At 41.5% G+C, this 25150-nt stretch overlaps 2 protein-coding genes across 3 annotated transcripts in view; both read right to left on the reverse strand.

Annotated features, from left to right (window-relative positions):
- Positions 1–1652: 1652 nt before the first annotated feature.
- bcl2l11 (BCL2 like 11) lies at positions 1653–19292 on the reverse strand. Its single transcript, XM_029669172.2, is given in 6 exon segments — positions 1653–4310; positions 13829–13962; positions 16840–17104; positions 17106–17195; positions 17197–17209; positions 18961–19292. Coding segments are annotated over 6 exon segments (648 nt in total). The 5' UTR covers positions 18978–19292; the 3' UTR covers positions 1653–4181.
- A 1149-nt stretch (positions 19293–20441) lies between these two features.
- The window catches only part of acoxl (acyl-CoA oxidase-like), a 46288-nt gene continuing 41579 nt past the window's right edge, over positions 20442–25150 (reverse strand). For both annotated transcript variants that reach the window (XM_029669176.2, XM_029669177.2), the window contains one exon: positions 20442–21679. In XM_029669176.2, the coding sequence (XP_029525036.2) occupies positions 21512–21679 (168 nt within the window). In that variant the 3' untranslated portion in view covers positions 20442–21511. The remainder of the gene's footprint in view (positions 21680–25150) is intronic.

A 25150-nucleotide genomic window follows, 5' to 3' on the forward strand; every position in this document is an offset into this window, starting at 1 on the left:
TAAAAGAGTACTCTTTTTACACGGTTACATAAATGAATGGTCTGCCCTATTTTCACCTGAACCAAAATAGAGAGACCGTTGTGAGAATTGATTTACACAAATTAAGACATATACAGTTGAAGACAGAAGTTTACATACACTTAGGTTGTAGTCATTAAAACTCGTTTTTCAACTACTCCACAAATTTCTTGTTAACAAACAATAGTTTTGGCAAGTCGGTTAGGACATCTACTTTGTGCATGACACAAGTAATTTTCCCTACAATTCCAGTGGGTCAGAAGTTGACTGTGCCTTTAAACAGCTTGGAAAATTCCAGAAAATTATGTCATGGCTTTAGAAGCTGCTGATAGGCTAATTGACATCATTTGAGTCAATTGGAGGTGTACCTGTGGATGTATTTCAAGGCCTACCTTCAAACTCAGTGCCTCTTTGCTTAACATCATGGGAAAATCAAAAGAAATCAGCCAAGACCTCAGAAAAAAAATTGCAGACCTCCACAAGTCTGGTTCATCCTTGGGAGCAATTTCCAAACCCCTGAAGGTACCATGTTCATCTGTACAAACGATAGTACGCAAGTATTAACACCATGGGACCACACAGCCGTCATACCGCTCAGGAAGGAGACGCGTTCTGTCTCCTAGAGATGAACGTACTTTGGTGAGAAAAGTGCGAATCAATCCCAGAACAACAGCAAAGGACCTTGTGAAGATGCTGGAGGAAACAGGTACAAAAGTATCTATATCCACAGTAAAACGAGTCCTATATGGACATAACCTGAAAGGCCACTCAGCAAGGAAGAAGCCACTGCTCCAAAACCGGCATAAAAAAGTCAAGACTACGGTTTACAAATGCACATGGGGACAAAGATCGTACTTTTTGGAGAAATGTCCTCTGGTCTGATGAAACATAAATATAATTTTTTGGCCATAATGACCATTATGTTTGGAGGAAAAAGGGGGAGGCTTGCAAGCCGAAAAACACAATCCCAACCGTGAAGCACGGGGGTGGCAGCATTATGTTGTGGAGGTGCTTTGCTGCAGGAGGGACTGGTGCACTTCACAAAATAGATGGCATCATGAGGATGGAAAATTATGTGGATGGAAAATTACGTGGATATATTGAAGAAACATCAGTCAGGAAGTTAAAGCTTGGTCACAAATGGGGCTTAAGTACAACAAAGTCAAGGTATTGGATCACAAAGCCCTGACCTCAATCCTATAGAAAATTTGTGGGCAGAACTGAAAAAGCGTGTGCGAGCAAGGAGGCCTATAAACCTGACTCAGTTATACTAGCTCTGTCGGGAGGAATAGGTCAAAATTCACCCAACTTACTGTGGTAAGCTTGTGGAAGGCTACCCAAGTTAAACAATTTAAAGGCAATGCTACCAAATACTAATTGAGTGTATGTAAACTTCTGACCCACTGGGAATGTGATGAAAGAAGTAAAAGCTTTTTACTAGGATTAAATGTCATGAATTGTGAAAAAGTGAGTTTAAATGTATTTGGCTGAGGTGTATGTATACATCCGACTTCAACTGTATGTAAAAGGACAGTTTGCGTAAAAAAGATAGTCACACTTTCTTTGAATTGCCTGTGACTAATTCATTTTGACTGCAATATGTGTGGTTATAGTTATAGAACAAGGACAGTGGCTTATTGATTTTCATGAAAAAGGATGTGGTTTAATCAACAATGAAAGAAAATTCCAGATTTTTTTAAAGATGAAAAAAGGCTTTTTACAGGCACAGCAGTATTGCACAATTGAAATCACAACATTGCAATCTTTCAGTGCAAATTAGAAAATATAAAAAATAACAATGACATTTTGCTACAAATGTACTGGGTCCTGGGAGTCAGATCAATTTCTGTCTGTCTGCGCAGAGTGCAAAAGGGTCCTGAACAGACTGAATTCTGGGTACAGTAATCATTGTGCAAGAGGTACAAACCTGCACTTCCTCCACCAAGATGACACTGGTGAAAATGTATGGATCCAACTTGGGAATTTTGATGTCTAGGGAAAATGCTATTCTTATTTATGGTCTCTACCCATATTAAGATGGATGGACAGTATGGACCATGCCTTCACTCAACACATATATATCTAGAGTACATGGAACCATTGGCTAACTGTCGGAAAAGTTTCCATATCAGTTTCAGAAGGTGACAGTTGAGCTTTCAGTTGTTCTCTTGGAAAGCATCTCTAGACATGACTACATACACCCTTCTGAGATACAGTACTTTGAAATGAGGTTTTTGGTTTCATTTGGCAACACCAAAAAATAATAGACAGTCATACAAGATATAAAACATGGCAGAGCAGTAAAATGTTGGTACCAAGACAAACATGACAGAATGAAACACATCATGCACTTCTCAAAATTGGGTTTGCAGAAATGTCATCAAACAATTACCATCAACCTTACATTTCATCTACATGGTCAGCAAAACATTTTTAAAAAAAATAAATGTAAAAGGCACGTAAAACCTTGAATGAGCTGTACGTACTATGCTATTTTAAAAATAGGCTTTCATCATCACATGTTATACTGTCAACATGCAATTTCCTGGATAATGTTTATTGAACTGTGGGTGTGGAATAGGTTTTCACATCAAATACCAACAGACTGACAGATAGGAGCCATTGGAATCAAAAGGGTGACCAAGGTAGTTGGTCTGAACCACACCAATACTGTACTTTACAATAGGAACCAACCAGCAAAATGACAGTATAATCAATCTTTGGGTCACATTTGGGGACACACACAATGTAAAACCCATGATGCAGAATGTGGTAACATTTAACATCCAAAGTAACCCTACTTCACTTTCTTAAAATCATTTTTTTTTTAAACATTCATTCTACCACAGTTCAGAAATACAAAAATGTTTCAAGAATTTTGTAAAGAACATTTGGTGTTTTTTCTCACTGTCTATCCATCTAAGTTCTCAAGCATTGTGATTGATCCCACCCATTCAAACCTGTGTTGAATCCACTGTCTCTCTATGCCTGTTCCTCTGACTAATGTCAGCTCAGAGTTTGGTTCTCTTCCAGCAAAGCTTCTATGAGCTTTTAATGACCTAGCAACACTGCACTAGACTTGTCTGGGCCAACAGGAGTGTCAGCTGGGCTAACAAAGCACAGACAACAGCAGGTCCGAGACAGAGGCTAAATGATAACAGGAATGATGTTTGACAGCTGATAAGGGCGGGCGGAAACAAATGAGACAACAGTAAAATACGTTGTTTCAAGAAGTTACATTGTTTGCCCTAATTCATGTAGATCTACTTTGATTTCAATATATCTCATTCTTATAGGCATTGTAGTTGCTTTCAAATGTTGTTTTATTCTGTTCTCTCAATGACTACTAACATCCATGCTATTGCTCTTAATACTGAATATGTTTGGAAAGGAAATACATTTTTTTTTTAAATGGCGTCTTCAGTTATTGCTCGAGGTTAATACCTAAAGGGTTCATATAAAGACTATTGGAGTGCACACTGAATCATTTTCTAAAACTACTGGACTTAAAAACACTTTCAATGGAGACTCTCCATTAAACAGACTTCATCTGGGTCCATGGAACCGACTGCATCAAAGGAGAATTGCAGGTTAGTTTTGGGAGGGAAACAGTGAGTTGCCATAAGGACCAGGAGGAACAGAAACAGTGCAGACTCTACACATCTGACCATGGGTAAACTCACAAACACGTAGAAACAAACAAACACGTAGAAAGAAAACAGCGCAGTTAAGAAAAGGAGAAGCTGTACAAGGTACATGTAACCTCCACAAAGCCTTATCCACACAACATTATATCCCTGTGAGCGCTCCGCGATGGGACACTCCATCTTTGGTTCTTTGATTAGGCTCAGCTTTCCAGATCCGTGCAGAAAACATAGGTGCAAAATTCCAGGTGTTGTTGAATTTCCAAAGAAATTATTCCCAAAGCATTACAGATTCCCTGTCCCAATTTATGCTGGACCAGGGAATCCTGAGGCCATTCGAGGTCAAAAACCATCAAGACAAAGTTGTAAAGGTTCACATATGAAGGAGAGTCCATTCTGAAAATGTGACAATTTTACATATTCATATATGTATAGGGTCTTTAACAGAATTCTCCCAGGTTCTACAGTATGTGCCTGCTGGGTGCTCCAGAGGATGGGATTGGGGCTTCTGTCTGTCAATCATCTTCTCCGCAGGATTATCTGTAATAGTCGTCCAATCAGAAGACCCATCCACAGTAGGAAGGCGGGCTCTTGGTGCATCTGCTGCAGGTTTCCCTGGGCAACCTGACCGTTTCTGCCTGCAAGGCGCTGTGGAGGACACAGAGAAAGGAGCCGTGTTACATCCTCTTGTACATACAGTATAACCACGAAAGATACTACACAAACAGAGCATTCAATATTATTGCCACAACACACAGCGTAATAGCGCCACTCACCTTTAATCCAGACATATGATTCAAACAAATTGCACTAATAAACAGATTTTTCCTCAGTGAACCCATGGGGGTCTTGGCTGACCACCATAAAGACCCCTGCTGTGTATAGAAGACAGACAGCGGAGGTTTGCTGATAATACTGGACACGGCTGAGCTCAACTGTGGTCAGTGTGCCAGTCCTTTCATGACACACATGCAACCCTAACAAACACAGGAAGCAGGTCAACACAACTCAACATCCTGCCCCACCTCACCCCAAACCCCTGCTCCCTCTCCGGGTGTTAGGATCAGTGGGTTAACTCCACACTTACGACCAGAGGCCCAGGCAATCAAATGAAACGTTCTTACATGTGTTTGCTCCTGTGAAACTGCCAGGATGCGCTTGTGTACAGTATGTGTGTTTGTTAATTATGTGTACACAGTATTGAATTATATAAGCACAATTGAGCATTAAATGAGCAACCAAGGTAAAACTATTTACCCTTTCAATATGAGGGTTGATGTTCTGCTCTTTGAGTCAACATTGCTGTGTTGGGCAGAGGCCCTGCAAACTACCACACTAGAGCCTTGGGCTGAACTGAACCATCACACACGAACATACCAGGTTTACAACATGAGTCATACTTCTTAATGAGAAAAACAGGGCAGCAGCACGGTCATAAAAGCCATTCTATTAGGTCAGCTACTTCAGCTTCAGATGGAAGAGGTACTTGATGACCTAAACATAAATAGGGACATTTTTACTGTGAGATGAATGGAGAGATTAGGGAAGAGATTTAGCCATTCTATTAGGTCTTTAGCAGTGACTTGACAAGGTCATAGGGTCCTGATAATGGTGGATGAGTGGACTACTCCCTCCTCAGAGACGATTACCTCTGCAGACATGGCAAAGGGGAGATGAAAACAGGTGGCTGTCTTGGCCTGGCTGTCACGTTGGCCTGCGGTCACTAGTTTGGCAGGGCTCTTGCAATAAGCGTTGGTCATTTCCACTGTGGCCTCTTTGGCAGAGGGGACTCAGGAAACACCAAGTCTGAGTTCGACTTTTATCCGAAACTATGTTTCTGACAGGAACTGTGCTGAAGTATGACTGGGGTATCGCTCCATTAGTGAATCACTGCATGTGTGTGGATTCAGAGCAGCTGGGCAGGGAGCCATACAGTGCTGACATTTAGGAACTAATGCAAGGGGGATATCAACACTTTGTTTTAGCTGAAACGAGTCTTGCCAAGAACCACAAAAGCTTGGAGTGACTGTGAACAGTGTCTAAGGAAACAGGTGATGAGGAAGTGGAGTTAAATGGAAGTGCATTAACCCTTCGGTAAGATAGACAGAGCAGAACTGGGAACCTTGCAAGACCCCATTCACCTTCGGGCCAAAAATGAGGAGTTCATGAAAGAAATGGCAGATCGATGGTTTAGCTCAATATAAATGATTATAAAAGATTTAACAAGAACTTAAAACACGCTGTTGAAAGGTTGTTTGATTAGAACATACAGTGCATTTGGAAAGTATTCAGACCCCTTCACTTTATCCACATTTTGTTACATTACATTATTTGTCCCCATGTGCAGTTGCAAACCGTAGTCTGGCTTTTTTATGGCAGTTTTGGAGCCGTGGCTTCTTCCTTGCTGAGCGGCCTTTCAGGTTATGTCGATATAGGACTCGTTTTACTGTGGATATAGATACATTTGTACCTGTTTCCTCCAGCATCTTCACAGGGTCCTTTGCTATCGTTCTGGGATTGATTTGCACTTTTCGCACCACAGTATGTTCATCTCTAGGAGACAGAATGCGTCTCCTTCCTGAGCGGTATGACGGCTGCGTGGTCCCATGGTGTTGGCTGATTTCTTTTGATTTTCCCATGATGTCAAGCAAAGAGGCACTGCGTTTGAAGGTAGGCCTTGAAATACATCCACAGGTACACCTCCAATTGACTCAAATGATGTCAATTAGTCTATCAGAAGCTTCTAAAGCAATGACTTAATTTTCTGGAATTTTCCAAGCTGTTTAACGGCACAGTCAACTTAGTGTATGTAAACTTCTGACCCACTGGAATTGTGATACAGTGAATTATAAGTTAAATAATCTGTCTGTAAACAATTGTTGGAAAAATGACTTGTGTCATGCACAAAGTAGATGTCCTAACCGAATTGCCAAAAGTATTGTTTGTTAACAAGACATTTGTGAAGTAGTTGAAAAATGAGTTTTAATGACTCCAACTTAAGTGTATGTAAACTTCCGACTTCAACTGTAAGTATTCAGACCCTTTACTCAGTACTTTGTTTTACTGAAATTATAATAGAATGAGAAAGAGGATAGATGTCTGTACTTACTGTAAGCTTGACTAATTAAACAGTTCCAGGCAGTGGTTTCAACACAGGTTAAACACATAGACTTGATCCAGATATTTGGCCATTGAGTCTGAGGGTAAAACCTCTCTGGTGGGTATTATATTATCGTGACTCAATGTTGCATTTTGTATTGCATTATATAACTAGTACACACAGTATGTAATCACATGCCACTTCACACCCTGAGGCATGCTACACGAGAGGCTGGTGTAATGCAAATCAATAGGTGAATGACACCTTTAGTCATTTGTTATTAGTTGTGTAAAACTGACTGAAGGAGGGGAGGTGGATCAACTTAAATATGGGATCAATGTAGCTTTCATGTTTTGGCAGTGATGACGTTAATACCCAAATTCACTGAATACTGACAGTTTCACCCACAACCAGCTAATTGGTACAATATTACAAAACATGAACACTTTTAAATCTAATGGATCTGGGCCTGAGTATTCAGCTGTTTCTGTTCCCAAACTGTGTGATATTCAGGTACCTACTGACTGACTAATCTCTCTCTTGACAATTGATCTGGTGTGAGAGAAATCTGCAACACCACATGCAAGCAAAACAAAAACATACAAGGCCAGAAGAACACTGAAAAACAATTTGACCAAACTGGGAGAGCAGCCACAATTTGACCAAACTGGGAGAGCAGCCACAATTTGACCAAACTGGGAGAGCAGCCACAATTTGACCAAACTGGGAGAGCAGCCACAATTTGACCAAACTGGGAGAGCAGCCACAATTTGACCAAACTGGGAGAGCAGCCACAATTTGACCAAACTGGGAGAGCAGCCACAATTTGACCAAACTGGGAGAGCAGCCACAATTTGACCAAACTGGGAGAGCAGCCACAATTTGACCAAACTGGGAGAGCAGCCACAATTTGAAGTAGAAGACGTGCAATTAAAGTGACTCGCTAATACGTTCGCAGATGTCTGCCTGCAATTGCTGCCTGAGGAAAAACAAAGTTGTCACTGATACTCATCGACTGTGTTTTTATTTGATTAAAACAAGTAATTATGCAGATGCTTAAAATAGTTTTTAAAAACAGACAAACTTCTCTCTCCCTCATTCTTCAAGACAAAGACCGCAGGTCCTAAAACAAAATAACATTGCGTCACAAATAAGAGGGTGCTTATTTGCTGCTTCCTACTGAAAATCCCTTTGAGGAACAAACCCAATTTAAAAATAAAATAGAAACTCCACAAAGACGTGAGCTGCCATGTGAATGCTCAGATAATGGCAAAATACAGACGTTAGTTATCTTAGAATAACAACATGTTTCTGTGGCCAGACATCTGCTTTGCATTAGCAGGGCGCTTGTCCTTTTGGGTCTCACACTACTATTTGCCATATTCACCACTGGAGAGACGTCTCACACTACCATCTGCCATATTCACCACTGGAGAGACGTCTCACACTACCATCTGCCATATTCACCACTGGAGAGACGTCTCACACTACCATCTGCCATATTCACCAATGGAGAGACGTCTCACACTACCATCTGCCATATTCACCACTGGAGAGACGTCTCACACTACCATCTGCCATATTCACCACTGGAGAGACGTCTCACACTACCATCTGCCATATTCACCACTGGAGAGACGTCTCACACTACCATCTGCCATATTCACCACTGGAGAGACGTCTCACACTACCATCTGCCATATTCACCACTGGAGAGACGTCTCACACTACCATCTGCCATATTCACCACTGGAGAGACGTCTCACCAGACCTTGGCTCAAATAGTACTTGGAATTCTTTCAAATACTTTAGCTGCGCTTGATTGAGCTGGCCTGGTGCAATAGAATCGCTCAAAAAGTACAAACCCTGTCCATCTGGCACTCTGGAAAGGCTCAGTTAAACGCTCAAAATGTTTGAAAGAAAACAAATGATTTGTGTACCTCTAGCAGGAGGAGTGCCCTGAATTAAAAGCCTCCTATATCAGCCCATAGGACAGAGGACCTACACATGAAAAGCTAACTTCACAGCGATGAAACCACTAAACACCTACGCAAGCATCACAGAACCAGAGAAAGGGAGTATGGAGACACCCAAACCCACAACACACTCAAAGACTCAACAGTGGATCAGCTCCACTCAGAAGTTCTTTCCAGCGCCTAACACAAGCATGACACCCGTTGGAGCGCGTCTCCATGGCGCTGGGTGAGTGAGGCCTGTAAAGGCAGACCAGTGGATAATTAGAGCACACAGTTGGCTCCCTGAGAGCCTTAACCACAGGGCAGTCACGTAGACCTGCAATTCTGCAACACAACCAATCACTCACTAACCAGCTCCACTGCCCCGTCATTGTAACCTGACCCTTCCTCCTGTCAGTCTCAAACCCCCGGGCTTGGCCTCTTTGACCTTGAGCACACACTCAGACAGCCCTAAGAGTATTTTCCATGATGGCTATTAGGCAGAGAAGGAATGGTGTGTGTGTGTGTGTGTGTGTGTGTGTGTGTGGCAAAAACAAAACCTGGACATCGCTAGAGTAATGCAGGTCACTGGTCAGTTCTGTGGGTGGCCAGAGGCCATAGAGCCAATCAGAAGGAAGGACAGGGAAGTGTCACAGATGACACATACCTGATGTGTCAGTAAACAAAGTGTGCAGGAGGTTTTTTGATTCACCTTACGTGACACCTGAAAACACACAAACACTTTGTCAACAATGAAATGACTCACTTTATAGTCACTAGCTAGGAAGTACTAGAGCTCATCCAGATACAAGCATTATGACAGTTATTGGCAGTTGACAATCTATACATAGAACTGTATGAAACACCTGCATTCGCCAGTAACACACAATGCAATCACCTGTAGAAAGTTATGTAATAGACAATTGTGACAGATGGGAAAAGTACAAGACAGCTCTAGATTCTAGAAAGGGACAGTCTTTCAGAATTCTCCCTGATCGCAACCAAACACCTGAGACCAGAACATGGAACACAATATGTTCTGCTTTTTATTGGGCTTTTTGTTCTCGAAATACATAAACCTCCCTCTATACAAGAGAGTTATTTACATGTACCACACACACACACACAGACAGACAGAGAGGGCGAGAAACCCTGTTCTGCTCTACAGCCTCACCTGTTGAAAGGTGTGTAAATACAGTGCCTTGCGAAAGTATTCGGCCCCCTTGAACTTTGCGACCTTTTGCCACATTTCAGGCTTCAAACATAAAGATATAAAACTGTATTTTTTTGTGAAGAATCAACAACAAGTGGGACACAATCATGAAGTGGAACGACATTTATTGGATATTTCAAACTTTTTTAACAAATCAAAAACTGAAAAATTGGCCGTGCAAAATTATTCAGCCCCTTTACTTTCAGTGCAGCAAACTCTCTCCAGAAGTTCAGTGAGGATCTCTGAATGATCCAATGTTGACCTAAATGACTAATGATGATAAATACAATCCACCTGTGTGTAATCAAGTCTCCGTATAAATGCACCTGCACTGTGATAGTCTTAGAGGTCCGTTAAAAGCGCAGAGAGCATCATGAAGAACAAGGAACACACCAGGCAGGTCCAAGATACTGTTTTGAAGAAGTTTAAAGCCGGATTTGGATACAAAAAGATTTCCCAAGCTTTAAACATCCCAAGGAGCACTGTGCAAGCGATAATATTGAAATGGAAGGAGTATCAGACCACTGCAAATCTACCAAGACCTGGCCGTCCCTCTAAACTTTCAGCTCATACAAGGAGAAGACTGATCAGAGATGCAGCCAAGAGGCCCATGATCACTCTGGATGAACTGCAGAGATCTACAGCTGAGGTGGGAGACTCTGTCCATAGGACAACAATCAGTCGTATATTGCACAAATCTGGCCTTTAAGGAAGAGTGGCAAGAAGAAAGCCATTTCTTAAAGATATCCATAAAAAGTGTCGTTTAAAGTTTGCCACAAGCCACCTGGGAGACACACCAAACATGTGGAAGAAGGTGCTCTGGTCAGATGAAACCAAAATTGAACTTTTTGTCAACAATGCAAAACGTTATGTTTGGCGTAAAAGCAACACCCTGAACACACCATCCCCACTGTCAAACATGGTGGTGGCAGCATCATGGTTTGGGCCTGCTTTTCTTCAGCAGGGACAGGGAAGATGGTTAAAATTGATGGGAAGATGGATGGAGCCAAATACAGGACCATTCTGGAAGAAAACCTGATGAAGTCTGCAAAAGACCTGAGACCGGGACGGAGATTTGTCTTCCAACAAGACAATGATCCAAAACATAAAGCAAAATCTACAATGGAATGGTTAAAAAATAAACATATCCAGGTGTTAGAATGGCCAAGTCAAAGTCCAGACCTGAATCCAATCGAGAATCTGTGGAAAGAACTGAAAACTGCTGTTCACAAATGCTCTCCATCCAACCTCACTGAGCTCGAGCTGTTTTGCAAGGAGGAATGGGAAAAAAATTCAGTCTCTCGATGTGCAAAACTGATAGAGACATACCCCAAGCGACTTACAGCTGTAATCGCAGCAAAAGGTGGCTCTACAAAGTATTAACTTAAGGGGGCTGAATAATTTTGCACGCCCAATTTTTCAGTTTTTGATTTGTTAAAAAAGTTTGAAATATCCAATAAATGTCGTTCCACTTCATGATTGTGTCCCACTTGTTGTTGATTCTTCGCAAAAAAATACAGTTTTATATCTTTATGTTTGAAGCCTGAAATGTGGCAAAAGGTCGCAAAGTTCAAGGGGGCCGAATACTTTCGCAAGGCACTGTATTTAGTTCTCCCCAGACACCCAGACGCCATTAGTAACACATTATTAATGGGAAATGCTTATGCACTCATTAGAAGTACATATTTCTGGGGGGTTTTGTGAGAAAATACAAAGTCCAGTCATTAGTTTATATATTTGATTATACAGACAAACCTTCCCCTTTTATGGGTACTGGGCAGTGTACCTTGGGGATGGTGATGGGTAGCCTAGTGGTTAGAGCGTTGGACTAGTAACTGAAAGGGTGCAAGTTCGAATCCCCGAGCTGACAAGGTACAAATCTGTCGTTCTGCCCCTGAACAGGCAGTTAACCCACTGTTCCTAGGCCGTCATTGAAAATAAGAATTTGTTCTTAACTGACTTGCCTAGTAAAATAAAGGTAAAATAAAATAAAAAGAAAACAGAATAGAAATGTCCATGACGAGAACATGGACATTTATGAACTGGCAAGAAAACTCCCTAGAATGCATGCAACATGCACTGTCACATTGAAACTCCCTAGAATGCATGCAACATGCACTGTCACATTGAAACTCCCTAGAATGCAAGCAACATGCACTGTCACATTGAAACTCCCTAAAATGCATGCAACATGCACTGTCACATTGAAACTCCCTAAAATGCATGCAACATGCACTGTCACATTGAAACTCCCTAGAATGCATGCAACATGCACTGTCAACAGCTTTCAAACAGATGTGGGGCAGCAATTAGCCCAGCGTCTAAGAGCGTTGGACCAGTAACCGAAATGTCGCTGATTCGAATCCTTGAGCCGACTAGGTGAAACATCTTTCAATGTTCCTTTGAGTAAAGCACTGAACCCTAATTGTTCCTGTAAGTTGCTCTGGAAAAGAGTGTCTTCTAAATGACGTAAATGTTAAAAAACATTTTATGGGTCTTTCATATCAGCCAATTCAAGACTGCGCAGAAGGAGAGTGACAAGAATGGAGCATGGAAGAAGATTCCCTATAAACTAAAAATTCCCACAAAAAAGTTACCCAACAAAACGCTTTGAGTATAATTAGTGTTCAAGTGTAAGATCTGAACAGAGTTATGAAATTTACCAGGAAATGGGTAACCCCGGGTAAGATGAATCACCACCTGACAGAGATTGTTTTAGCTACAAAGAGCCTGTCCTGTAGCAGATGTTGGATCTTAATTGTACCACTCTTTTGTTGCTGAGAATTTTCCTGGAAACTCAGTTTTGTGATATACATAAATTAACAAAAAACCTGCACTAATACGCTTATATTAGTGCTATTGCACTTTTCATGTAGCCTCTCTCTCTCTCTCTCTCTCACCCTCTCTCTCTCTCACTCGCTCTCCCTCCCTCTCTCCACACAACCTTTTCATGTCAGTTGAAGGCAGCCTCCTGCTGGGTGTGTCTTTTGAACATTAGGCCGGTCCCATAACAGCTGATACAGCTAGTAACCGGAAGGTTGCAAGTTCAAACCCCTGAGCTGACATGGTACAAATCTGTCGTTCTGCCCCTGAACAAGCAGTTAACCCACTGTTCCTAGGCCGTCATTGAAAATAAGAATTTGTTCTTAACTGACTTGCCTGGTTAAATAAAGGTAAAAAAAAAAAAAAACGGCATATGTCATAGTGAGCTCACTGAAAATGATTAAGCTATGCAAATACAATTATTTTGTTAACAACACATTATTCTTATGCACTGTATTATAAATAATGTTCTAAAGCCAGAGTGCCCTCAGTACATAAGAAACGAGAGCACAGAATGCTAGGTCAAGGAGACAAATAGAAATCATCTAGAATGGCACATGTTGAACTGAGCACCTTATCAGCTCCATTTGATCCAGTGCAGTCCTTGACACGGGTTTGTAAAGAAGGTGATGCAACCTCCAGAAATGTAAAGTAGCAAGAGAAATGTAAAGTAGCAAAAGAAAGAAACCAACTTATAGCTGCACAGGCAATTTCTTCAACGATGCTGTCATGATTTTGGCAGCAGGTCTGCGAAAACGCTTAAATTATTGACACCATCTAATCGGAAGATTAACTTTCCCATGCACTGCAGTGACCATCATTGATTTATATTTGACCTTTATTTAACTAATTTGATCGTGATAGAATTGTTTTTGCAGTGCCTGTGTATCGTATCCTTTGAGAGTGGTTGACAGCCACAAACTCCCTTAGGGATATTTGAACTGAAGCTACCAATTCCCTGAAAGTGATTGTTTAATTCATTGTTTTCCCCCGAGAAACTACATATCATCAGGATATATGGGTCTCTTTTTAGGATCCTCCCGCCTGTAAGTCTCAGTGCTGGTGTAACACTCACCCCATGTATGAAGAGGTTGTTAAACTCATCTCCAATGCGCTGAAGCTCCTGACCGATGAGTATCTCTGGCCGCATGTCCGCCGCAGTCGGTGGCGGGCGTGCTCTATAGGGCCGGAGGGGGTTGGGCCACACGTCTGGGGGACAAAGAACAAAATGCTCTCAGAACTCATTGGAACACAATCTTAATAACAAAGACCAAGCTACAACAATACTAAGAGGAGTCCAGTATGACTCTCTGCTTATGTACTATAGTGTGGTTTAGTTATGAATGTGTTCGGATCTCTTGTTATGACTCATGTGTCATGAACCATATGTCTAATATTTCTCATATCCCTCAAGGGCCCTACAATATCAGTTGCACCATATGTTAATATGGAAACACTTTACTGCAAGTAGCCTGGCATAATGGCTTTATATCACTGTCATAAGAAGAGACGTAACAATAACACATAGGATAGTGTCCATGATGAGTGTAAGACTATTGTTATGAAATGTTATCTTTTGTTATCTTATGACAATCTTATGAGTGTGTTTTAAAGGCTATTTGTCAAGAAACCTCAATTAAAGTTGTCAAAATCTAAATGTAATTGAATGCACCAAAAGGCATACTGTATATTACAGATACAGTATATATAGAGCAAGGATCATCAACTAGGTTCAGCCACGGGATGATTATTTCTTATGCGGATGTTCGGGGGTCCGGAAAAAATAATGACTAATAATTTGTAGTCGCCAAATTCACCACAATAAGTACAAACAGATATAATGTTTGACTAATCATTTCGAACCTTGCTTACATTTGTATACGATCACGTTTCTCTCGATTATGTGCGGGAATACTTGTGAACAGATTTCTTTTTTTGGGGGGGGAATTTTACCCCTTTTTCTCCCCAATTTTCGTGGTATCCAATTATTGTAGTAGCTACTATCTTGTCTCATCGCTACAACTCCCGTACGGGCTCGGGAGAGACGAAGGTTGAATGTCATGCTTCTTAACACAGCGCGCATCCAAACCCGGAAGCCAGCCGCACCAATGTGTCGGAGGCTACACCGTGCACCCGGCAACCTTGGTTAGCGCGCACTGCGCCCGGCCCGCTACAGGAGTCGCTGGTGCGCGATGAGACAAGGACATCCCTACCGACCAAGCCCTCCCTAACCCGGACGACGCTAGGCCAATTGTGCGTCGCCCCACGGACCTCCCGGTCGCGGCCGGTTACGACAGAGCCTGGGCGCGAACCCAGGGACTCTGATGGCACAGCTGGCGCTGCTGTACAAGCGCCCTTAGCCACTGCGCCACCCGGGAGGCCCGTGAACAGATTTCTAAAATTAAAATCACTTGGAGCAGATTTCTTGGTGTTTTTAGTCCATTATGTTCAACAATAAAACAAAAATAAATGTAAAAAACATTGGTTTTTTCTTATTTGCTCACAAAACTTGGTGGCCCAAATAAAACCACCTGTCAGTTGGGGAAAGCTGACATAGACTATCAGATATTACACCTCATTTGTGGTTTTCTATACGTGTGCTAGGATCAATCATATCTGGTATTCAGAAAAGAAAGTCTGAGTAAATAAAACAGGTACACAATTCCTCCCCAGCGTCTGTCTCCCTCAGGCAATAACAGGCAGTGGTAATACAACTGGAGAACATTGATGTTATTCTCCACAAACAAACTCTTCAGACTTTATCTTAAGAAATTGCTTTGAGTGGGGCCCAATCATTGGCTTCCCAACATCAGAGATAGAAAAGTTGTTTCCAAACGGGTTCTTTGACTGTCCCCATAGGATAAACTTTTTGGGTTCCAAGTAGAACTCTCTGTGGAAAGCCTTCTATATAGAACCCAAAAGGGTTCTACCTGGAACCAAAGGGGTTCTACGTGGATCCAAAATGGGTTCTTCAATGGGTTAACCTATGGGGACAGCCAAAGAACCCTTTTAGGTTCTAGATAGCACCTTTTTTTCTAAGAGTGTACCCATTAAAGGAAAATTCCACCCCAAAAAATATATGTTGGTAGTGGTAGCAGAGCGCATCATACTGGCTGTATTTAGAAAGTTATATATCTTGAAAACTTGATTGTTGACATGCAAAATATTCCTACGGAGTAATAAAACAAATACCAAAAGGAGTTTTCCTTTAAGAGTAGTCTCTTTTGGATTAGAGATGTGTGTGAAACAGTACAGATAGAGATGTATCTGTCCCTCATATGAGCTGGCTCCTAAGGAGAATGAGCAGGGAGGAAGCCTTGTTTGCTGTTGACCAAAGACACAGAGGGCTATTTGACTGGCCTCTACTCCAACTCACTATATGTGGCCTCTACTCCAACTCACACATGTGGTCAAATAAAAGTACACAGGTGAATTAGGCTGCTCAAACACATATATTATGAACGAAGGGGGCAAAAAGCAGTGCCTGTTTGTCCCAGTGTATTTCCTTTTGCTTGTCTTCTATGGCCACTGGCTTTGTCGGGGAATGTTATTGAGGTTGAGTGTAAATCTGTGTGCACGTACAGGTGCCGTTATTAACAAACACATTGCGCATGCATGTTTTGCTATCACTCACACTCCTTGGTGGCTTGTTATAACACAACTCAGTGAACGCAGTGCAGATACGGATCTAAAAAAACTTCCTTCCGAGGTTGAATCCAACTATTGGCTCATCGTCACGTTGTACATGAGTCTCGACCCATGCAGATATCGTAATGACTACGGTATTTAAGTAAATATAACTACAGACATTACAAACAACAGCAGGACCAATTAGCGCGCAATAATCCAAGACGCATCCGTGCATAATAGCCCGCCACCCCCCATATCAATAAATACGATACAGAATCAATGGTCCTTAGTACATTGTAATAGTCAGGGGACGTCGTCAAACAGTGTACTTTCTGATTGCCACAAGGGCTGCGTAAATAGTTTATCATGTGCGCCATGCCATGCCTTGAAGCCAGCGCTCTGAATTGTGAGTAACAATTTTTATTTGTGCGACACCAGCAAGCGTGCGTGCCTTACCATAATCTCGCCGGGTCTCCAGTGCTCGAGACATGCGCTGCAGTGCGTGGGTAATGATTTGGCTAGATGGGCTCGGAGTCTGTGTCGACTTGTTATCTTTCAATAGCGGGGAGCTTGGAATAGAATCGCTGTCGAACGAAAAATATCCACTGGAGGACCTGGACAGTGTTCTGAACACCGGCGACCTCGACTGGAAACCAAGCAGACTATTCGGAATCATTATTCCTCCCCGTGACTGCTGGGCCCCTTCGCAGGACTGGGGGGTTGTCAGACGGTTCGGCACGGGAGGCAGCTCCGCCACCGGGATGCGACTCTCCCCCTTCCCCTCTCTCAATTAGGGTGGTTGTGCCATTTGGGCCGATTTTGTGGTCTGTAGGATAGATCAAGTATCAGAGTTAGGCTATTTAAAAAATATATATATATTTGTCCGTGCATTGTCATTATTTGTTGGAGATTTCCTCTCCTGGAATCAAAAATCTAAAACAGCCATCATTTCTAGAAAACGTAGACTAATAAAACAAAACGCGCATGGCTAAATATCCCGTAGGGTCGAGTCCAGTGTCCAGTCTATCCAAGTTTTTGAGTCGGCCGTAACTTCTTCCTCTCCACGTACCTCCATTGTTTGTACAGAAGTGCTGATTGCAGCATTTCTAGCAGGGGAAAACAGTTTGCATGAAATTACAAGCCGTAGTAACTGCGTCACAACTCAAACTCCAAACCAAGTTAACTTCTTCTATCCGAAATGAAAGTTGTGAATAGCCTATTGTGGATCCCCATGAAAAATCTAGATATAGTCATGTTTTCGAAATGAATCTGATCGTTACTTGTATTCCATACTCGAATTGGTTCCAAATTGCGCATGAAGGACCGCAGGCAGCGTACACTTTTTCACTATTATGCCTATAGGCTATCTGTCGACTTTATAATACTTTCAGTAGCCTACTATATCACAAATACTTACTCATATCAAACACATTCAAAGTTAAATCGAAAGCCGCATTTTAGAGACAACCAAAACGCAGAGACAGTCAGACAACGAACAATAGAGCACAAGCACATATAGCAGTTTCTTGCTGGAGAGTGCACACATTTGTTATGAAAAGTTCTCTACGAACATGTGTTGTAAGCAGACCTGATTGGATTAGAGCCTTTGTGACTGGCAGGCGATTGGATTAGCTAAATGAAACGCATCCAAAATCATAGGCTAGCCTACTGGTCCATTATCGCCACCCACGGGTTGCAGTAGTAGCCTCTCTTTTTTTTCTTTTTTTTCTTTTGTCTTGAAAATGGAAATACATGTTGACCCCTTGCCTATATATCACTGAATCACCTGAGAACAGGAGTCCCATTGTCGTTCAACTTCAACAGGTGATTAATTTATTGCTGGATCGTCTGAGAAGAATGAGGGTAGGTTAAAGTGGAAAACAAAAGGGAAACAAACAGGTACCTTTCATCCCTATCCTCAAAATAAAAACGACCTATTGGCGTATTATAGGCGATATAATATCATGCATCGTACTGTAACCGAGAATAAAGTAGACCAATAGGCCTACAAAAATATCGCAGTTTTAATCTCAGGCAGCAGTTGAAAAAACATGTGAATATGGTCTTTATTTTTCATTAAATTCAAGTCCAACGCGTTCAGTGTTTCAAGGTTTTCTAGAACGATGATAATAGGCTACTAAAGATAATCAGGAACGATTGACATCGGTTAAGATCGTATAATTCTCACACGCTAAACCGCTGTGCAGACACCGGGGTGGACTTCATCAAAACAAGTACGAACTTTCTCCAATTAATGTCAAAGCGCTGTCGCGGCGAGGCGTGCGGTGTGAGCGGAATAAGATAATTTTGTTGCATTACGAAAACACACGATATGGTAGCCTACAAAGTAAATGCATTTAGACAAGACACCATAGTTCTCTAAATAACAATTAATGAGGCTATCTTGGATATTTTTTCTCAGAATCACGGTTTTCTTGACAACTGAGTGAAGTCTAAAGTTGGGAGAACCGCGGTGCAATTTTATGTTACATTGTCTATTCTTAGTCTACTGAAATTATAGCCTTTTTAAAAACAGTAAATACATATGCGATATCCTGATGTTCATTTTGCACTCACCTGGACGAATCGGACATGTCTTAAACCGCTTTAGTAGCGGGACATAAGAGTTGTCAATAACAGTAAAATATCTGAAAATCCACCTTTGAACTTCTCACACCTCCGAAACGCAAACGATTAGAGCCCACACAGTGTCTTTTTAATCAGAAAACGGCGATGTCAACATCGAAAGAATAGTGGTTCCGCCTTGTAAAAACAGATCCTTCAAAATGTAGGTTGGGTGAAGGAAGGGAAAAAGCGTTCGACTCTTTTGTCTCCGGTTTGGATATCTCAGCTGAGGATACTTCCTTGCTGTAAGCAGCTCACTCGCAACTGATAGAAAAAGTTGAAACGTCTGGTCGGTGTCAAGAGTGGGGTGACGCCTGTGTGCCATCCTCCGCCTCTTGACCCGCCTACTCTTTCAATGGGTGGGATCTCAGCCTCCTTTCAAAGCATCCTTTCAAGTGTCCAGAAAAACCTTCTCTCTCTCTTCCTCTATTTAGACTAGAAAAACATTCTCTCCCTCTATTTAGCCTATCTATTGATCCTGCTCCTGGTAACTGTTAACCTACTCTTGTTGCCATGTTGATATTACCATGAGTATATTACCATAGTATGAATACATTTCTGCTATCAGTCACTTTTCAGCCTTGTTTACACTGCTATTATTTACTATTATTATGTATCCTGCAACCAGTCACTTTCTCCCAATCCCTGCCTACATGTACATATCAACCTCAACTACTCCAGTATCCCTGCACACTGTACATTTGGTACAGACACTGACCCTGTATATACTGTTTTATATGTCTTCCTTTCTTATTTATAGTGTTTTTCTAGTTCTACTGTTTTGATATTGAATACTGTATCATTGGGAAAGTTAAGCATTTCACTGTACTTGTGCATGTCACAAATAAACCTTGATAAAACTTGAAACTCTCCCTCTCTCTCTGTAGGTGAACAGTTTACAATATTGTAGTAGTACATTAGCCTACTGAATTCAAAGAGGGGCAACTTCACATGTCAAGATCCTATACTGTACCTACGAACATTTCAGTTGTCAGAGAAATTCTGAGGTTCTCTTTCTATTAAAATAAACTCCATTAGATGATAATACATTTCAGCCAAATAGTTTTACAGATAATCAACATTGAGAAGAATTGTAACTTTCTAGAATCATTTAGTACATATCATTGAGCCCCTGGGAGAGTTGTTGGATCGGTTCTTCACACTTTCGCCCACACATTCTCAGTTAGAAGAACAGCTATTTCACAAGACAGTGTTAAAAAGCCAGCTACTCCTTCTCACAATCATGCATGTGTTGATCATTTGCACAATGAAACACTAATTATATAACTGGTTCACAACAAATTAAAACACAGCATTGTATGTCATTTTATGAATATTGAGCAGACTACTTTAACTTCTTGTTTTAACTGTTGACTGCAAGTCTTCAACAAAGATAAAAAATTCAAGAGAGAAAACATGTGCGAAACAAGACACACTATACAGCACATTTATTCCTATTAAGTACATTTATTAAAGAGCAGTGACAATTGATTTTCAGATATGACAAAGATACAGTACAAAACTGATGACACTTTGTCATGGAACAGTTTTAATGTATATGCAAGCGCAAGTAACCTACAGAGCAAACAATGATTGTTCATCAAGAGTCAATCAACATTACAGGCCTCTACATGTTATGCAGACAACTGATCAGAACATTGAAGGATATAAAGTAGCCGACACTTCCCACATGTATTGTGTCACAAACCATTTGCTCACTGTGCTCATATTAATAAAATATATTATAAACATATCTTGTGTAATTTCCATTTTTGTATGTTGTTGAATCAAACAAGCTGGCCATCACGGTCTAGCCGGTGTTGGTGAGGGAAAGTGTCTGGCAGAGAGATTCACAGTCAAAGTGCGTCTCTATATACTAGTGTCATGAATACATTTCATTTCAAAGCTTTTTTTTGTACAAACAAAATGAGCACATTTTCAATAAGCAACACTGATTGTGTCAAGCTATTCTGAGCCACATAGGCATCCACTGTATGTAATGGATTGGACCAAGCAAAGTACAAAAGCTCCCAAATGCACACATATCAAATAAAACCCAATGATTTGACAGTATAACAAACATGAAGCATTTCAACATTTCTTTGAGAACTGATAAGAGATTTAAATAGAAATGAATCAAAATGAGACTGTCCTGTGTATTATGCCTGCGGCTAATGGCACTAGTCTAGACAACAACTGGGTCTGTAGTCTTCAGACCTTATCCAGATTAGGCAAAATATCATGGGCTCTGTTCTAATATCCACACTACATCACTTAGAATGCATGCATGCCAAATAAGTTGCTTTATTCTAAGTGGTGTGCTAATATGGACATTGTAACATAGCCCATGGCTCTTCACTGAGACCAGGATGAGTCAAGCAGTGAGCAAGGCCCGTATCCACAAAGTGTCTCAGAGTAGGAGTGCTGATCTAGGATCAGTTTAGCCCTTTAGATCATGATGAACAATATTATATGGACAGATCCTAGATCAGCACAGTGGGGCTCATAACTTGGAGGCTCTGATGGGGTGCTCCGGTGCAGAGTAGAAGGCCCACTCAGCCCGGGGGTTGGCCACACCAGCAATTGGCGCCTGGATGCAGCAGGAGGGAACGTTGAAGTCAGACACCACCTTCAGGGCCTCATCCTTCACCAATCTACACAGCTCCAACAGCTGGAGGACAAACACAATAGGAGTCAATTACATTTACATAAATCAATGTGAGAAAATGGTTAGCCATGGATAAAGCTGATATGAATTACATTGTAAGTAGCTTGTGTCAAAGGTTGAATTGGTGGTTTTTATAATGGTTATCTATTGGAATTCTAGACAATTTAGGGCAAGGTATAGACAAATAATGCAAATGAATCTGATTTGATTTGAGATGAACTTCAAGTCAAAGTTCAGTACAATCTTCTACTTTTCACAACAGTCCCCAGAAGGGGGAATGATTCAGCGTCTTGAGTAAGAAGCATTGGCCATCATGGTATTGGCGGTACAGACACAGACAATGGTCAACTCTGGGCAGACAGGTGGCAGGTGTTGTATTGCACTGAGGATCTAAGTGTTCCAGTAGCAACAGAACGTCCAGACTGACTCAAGGAGCTAAATAGCAGAGCCCATTGTCTTTAGAGTTCAGACTTACAACAGATTCAACTGCCTATCAACAAAGTGTACTTGCATGATTGGGGGCGTTATGAGAGTTTGTAAAAGATAACAATGGGACATCATAGTGCAGAATGACTTACTCTTCCTAACTGTAACTGCTAAAACAATGTGTCTGACTTTCTTGGTTTCCACTAGTTACCACAGCCGCAACGTCAAAATTGGCTATATCATAAAAATGTATGAGAGGGAGAAAAATGGCCTTAATTTAAGGTTAAGGTTAGGCATAAGGTTAGCAGTGTGGTTAAGGTTAGGTTTATGGCTATGGTTAGGTAGAACATCTCCTTTTAAGAAGATACATTGTAGAAATAGGCAGACTTTGTGGCTGTGGTAACTAGTGACGACTGACTTTCTTGTTTTGATATTCAAAGTCTCTTGTTCTAAGAAAATGCTGGAACCAACACCCAATCTGAGCTATCTGTGTTCACTGTGCAACTAAACAGGAAGGTAACTACACAGCAATAGGCAAACCTAATTATAGCAATAAACATTGAGATTAGCAATTGACTAATGTCACAGGTGCAGGCAGCCTCCCTCATTGGCCGACCAGTTTTCCATTGCTGTTATGCGGACAGTCATACTCATCATAATCTCAGGAGGGCCTATGATGTCATTGTTCCCAATCAGTAGGAGGGTAAACGTAAACAGCCTTATGGGATAGGGGTGTGGGAGAAGAATTGCCTGTGGATAATTCAGAAACCCATTAAAACCAATGTGGTGGAAAGGGTGAGTAATGCACACCAACCCCACAAATCACTGAGACAGTGTGAACAAATAGAACACAATGATGGGTATATTTCTTAAGACTAGAAACATCTTATTTTTTCCCCTTATATGCTGTAATTAATTTATTGAACATTTTTCAGCTCAACACTTAGTAAGCAATTCAGTTTGTGAAGTGAGGCAACAGCAAGCATAATTGTTAAAAAATCCAAAATATTAGCCCATCATAGGCCTGAGTAAATGTATATCCTCAATTCTGCTTTCATGTAGTTAATCTAGTATCATGTCACTGTTCATAGAGGTCTCTAGTTGTATGGAGAATCTTCATTTCATGAACAGTGATTGTTCCCTCAGATTCACATCTTGTTCAGGACCCATTGTAATGCCTGCCACCTAGTGGCTCTTAAGCAGAAAAGCACTAGCACATTTGACTCCATTATGTCGACTACGAGGCAATCTACTGTGCATTCAGAAAACTAAGTATGTACCTGTCCATCTGGTATTTGTTACCATACATTTGTGCTATTTTCTTCCCCTCCAGGAAATGGGGAAGTTTATAGACTGTGAAATACTGCAATACAACTTGGATATCATTTAGTCCTTAAAAAGTAACCTACTGATGAAAAAACAGAGACCAGGCCTGTGATAAAGTGTTCAATTTAACCAACTCTTCAGTCTTTTATTTGCATAACCCCATCTTATCTGTGGTCTATTAGGCACTAAATGATGCTTGGGCATGTTTGACGTGTAATTGCACTCTGCACCTTTCTAAAGAGCCCCCCCCCCCCCCCCATAAAAGGTACTGAAGGGTGTCAACCTGTCTCTCTGTTGATCATATATCCTTCCTCACTCTCTCTCTCGCTCTCTCTGAAGTCTCATTCCCCCCTTCTCACCCTACTTGTCAAAGATGAAAGGAGCGCAGCGCCCAGACTAGAGAAAGCAAGAGGAGCGCCAGGTTTAAACAAACAGGGAGAGAAAGAGGAGCCAGAGGAAAGGTCACCATCTCCACATTGATGGGGGGACAGAGGGAGAGTCAGCATTAATAGTCTGTGTCAGCTAGTGACCAGTGGCTATAAGGTTAAGAGTGTGTGTGTGTGTGTGTGTGTGTGTGTGTGTGTGTGTGTGTGTGTGTGTGCGTTTGGGGTTATTGACGACTAGTTATTTACAGCTACAGCAGTCCACCCCTGGCAGAGCCCAGGTTCCCATGCAGTGAACCCCATTACCCCCACGTGGCTGGAAGGGCTGGACACATGCTGAGAAAACCACATCTATATGTTACAACTGTTCTCTTTAGTAAGCCCTAAGAAAGACCACGTGGAGCCACCATGCTAATAAACTATCTATCTCACAGTCAACAACAGACATTCTTGTTATGAAGTAGAGGAAGAGAGGGCTACATTAGAGAACACCAGGCTTTTACAACTCCCTCATAAAGTCTCTCCGACTCAAGCAGACTGTTACTACACAGTATCAAAAACAAAATACAGGGACCGTCAGGAACAGTTCCAATATTGAGCTGACAAGAACAGCAACAGCAAGCAGCAGTGTGTGGGTGTGTTGGCACACATAAACTGTAGGTGCGTGCATAGAGATCAATCTGATGATCATCACCCACCTCGCCTAGTGTACAGGAGGAGCCGGTTTCTGTCCAGGCTCACACAGTACAGTGAGGTAGGCAGGGTTTTGACTAGATGGGATACAGCTTTTGTCAGATTTGACTTTTCGTCGAAGGTTAGGAGAACTTACGCAGCAGGTTAGGAGAATTAAAGTAGCAGGTTAGAAGAATAAGGTTAAGGTTAGGAAAAGGGTTTCAGTTAGGTAAAATGCAAAACAATTATACTTTTGACATCAAAAGCTGTATCCCATCTAGCCAGGACCAGTGGGCAAGGGCATTTGCATAGCCTGTTTAATACTGCTGCCTGTGTGGTGATAAGCAAAGACAGTCACTCTTATCTGTTCTGTTTTTCAGTGACTCTCACTCCACCTTCAGAGGAACTCACCTATGAGAGATGAGGATATGAGGCTTAGATATGCAGGAAATGGAAGTTACGGCAGATTGGCCCGTTACATAACAACACAAGTTAAATATAGATACATACCTGACATAAGGAGTGTGGGAACCAAGCCTGTGTAAATGTCTGAACACAGCCTACCACTTCTATTCTGAAATATATATCATTCTCTCTACTAACAGATGTAGGATCTTCATTTGATGACCCTATTGCAGGAGAACCTTCCTTGTAGTGTATTGAGGTT

The sequence above is a fragment of the Oncorhynchus nerka genome, linkage group LG10 (assembly GCF_034236695.1).
Source record: "Oncorhynchus nerka isolate Pitt River linkage group LG10, Oner_Uvic_2.0, whole genome shotgun sequence".
NCBI classification, from domain to species: domain Eukaryota; kingdom Metazoa; phylum Chordata; class Actinopteri; order Salmoniformes; family Salmonidae; genus Oncorhynchus; species Oncorhynchus nerka.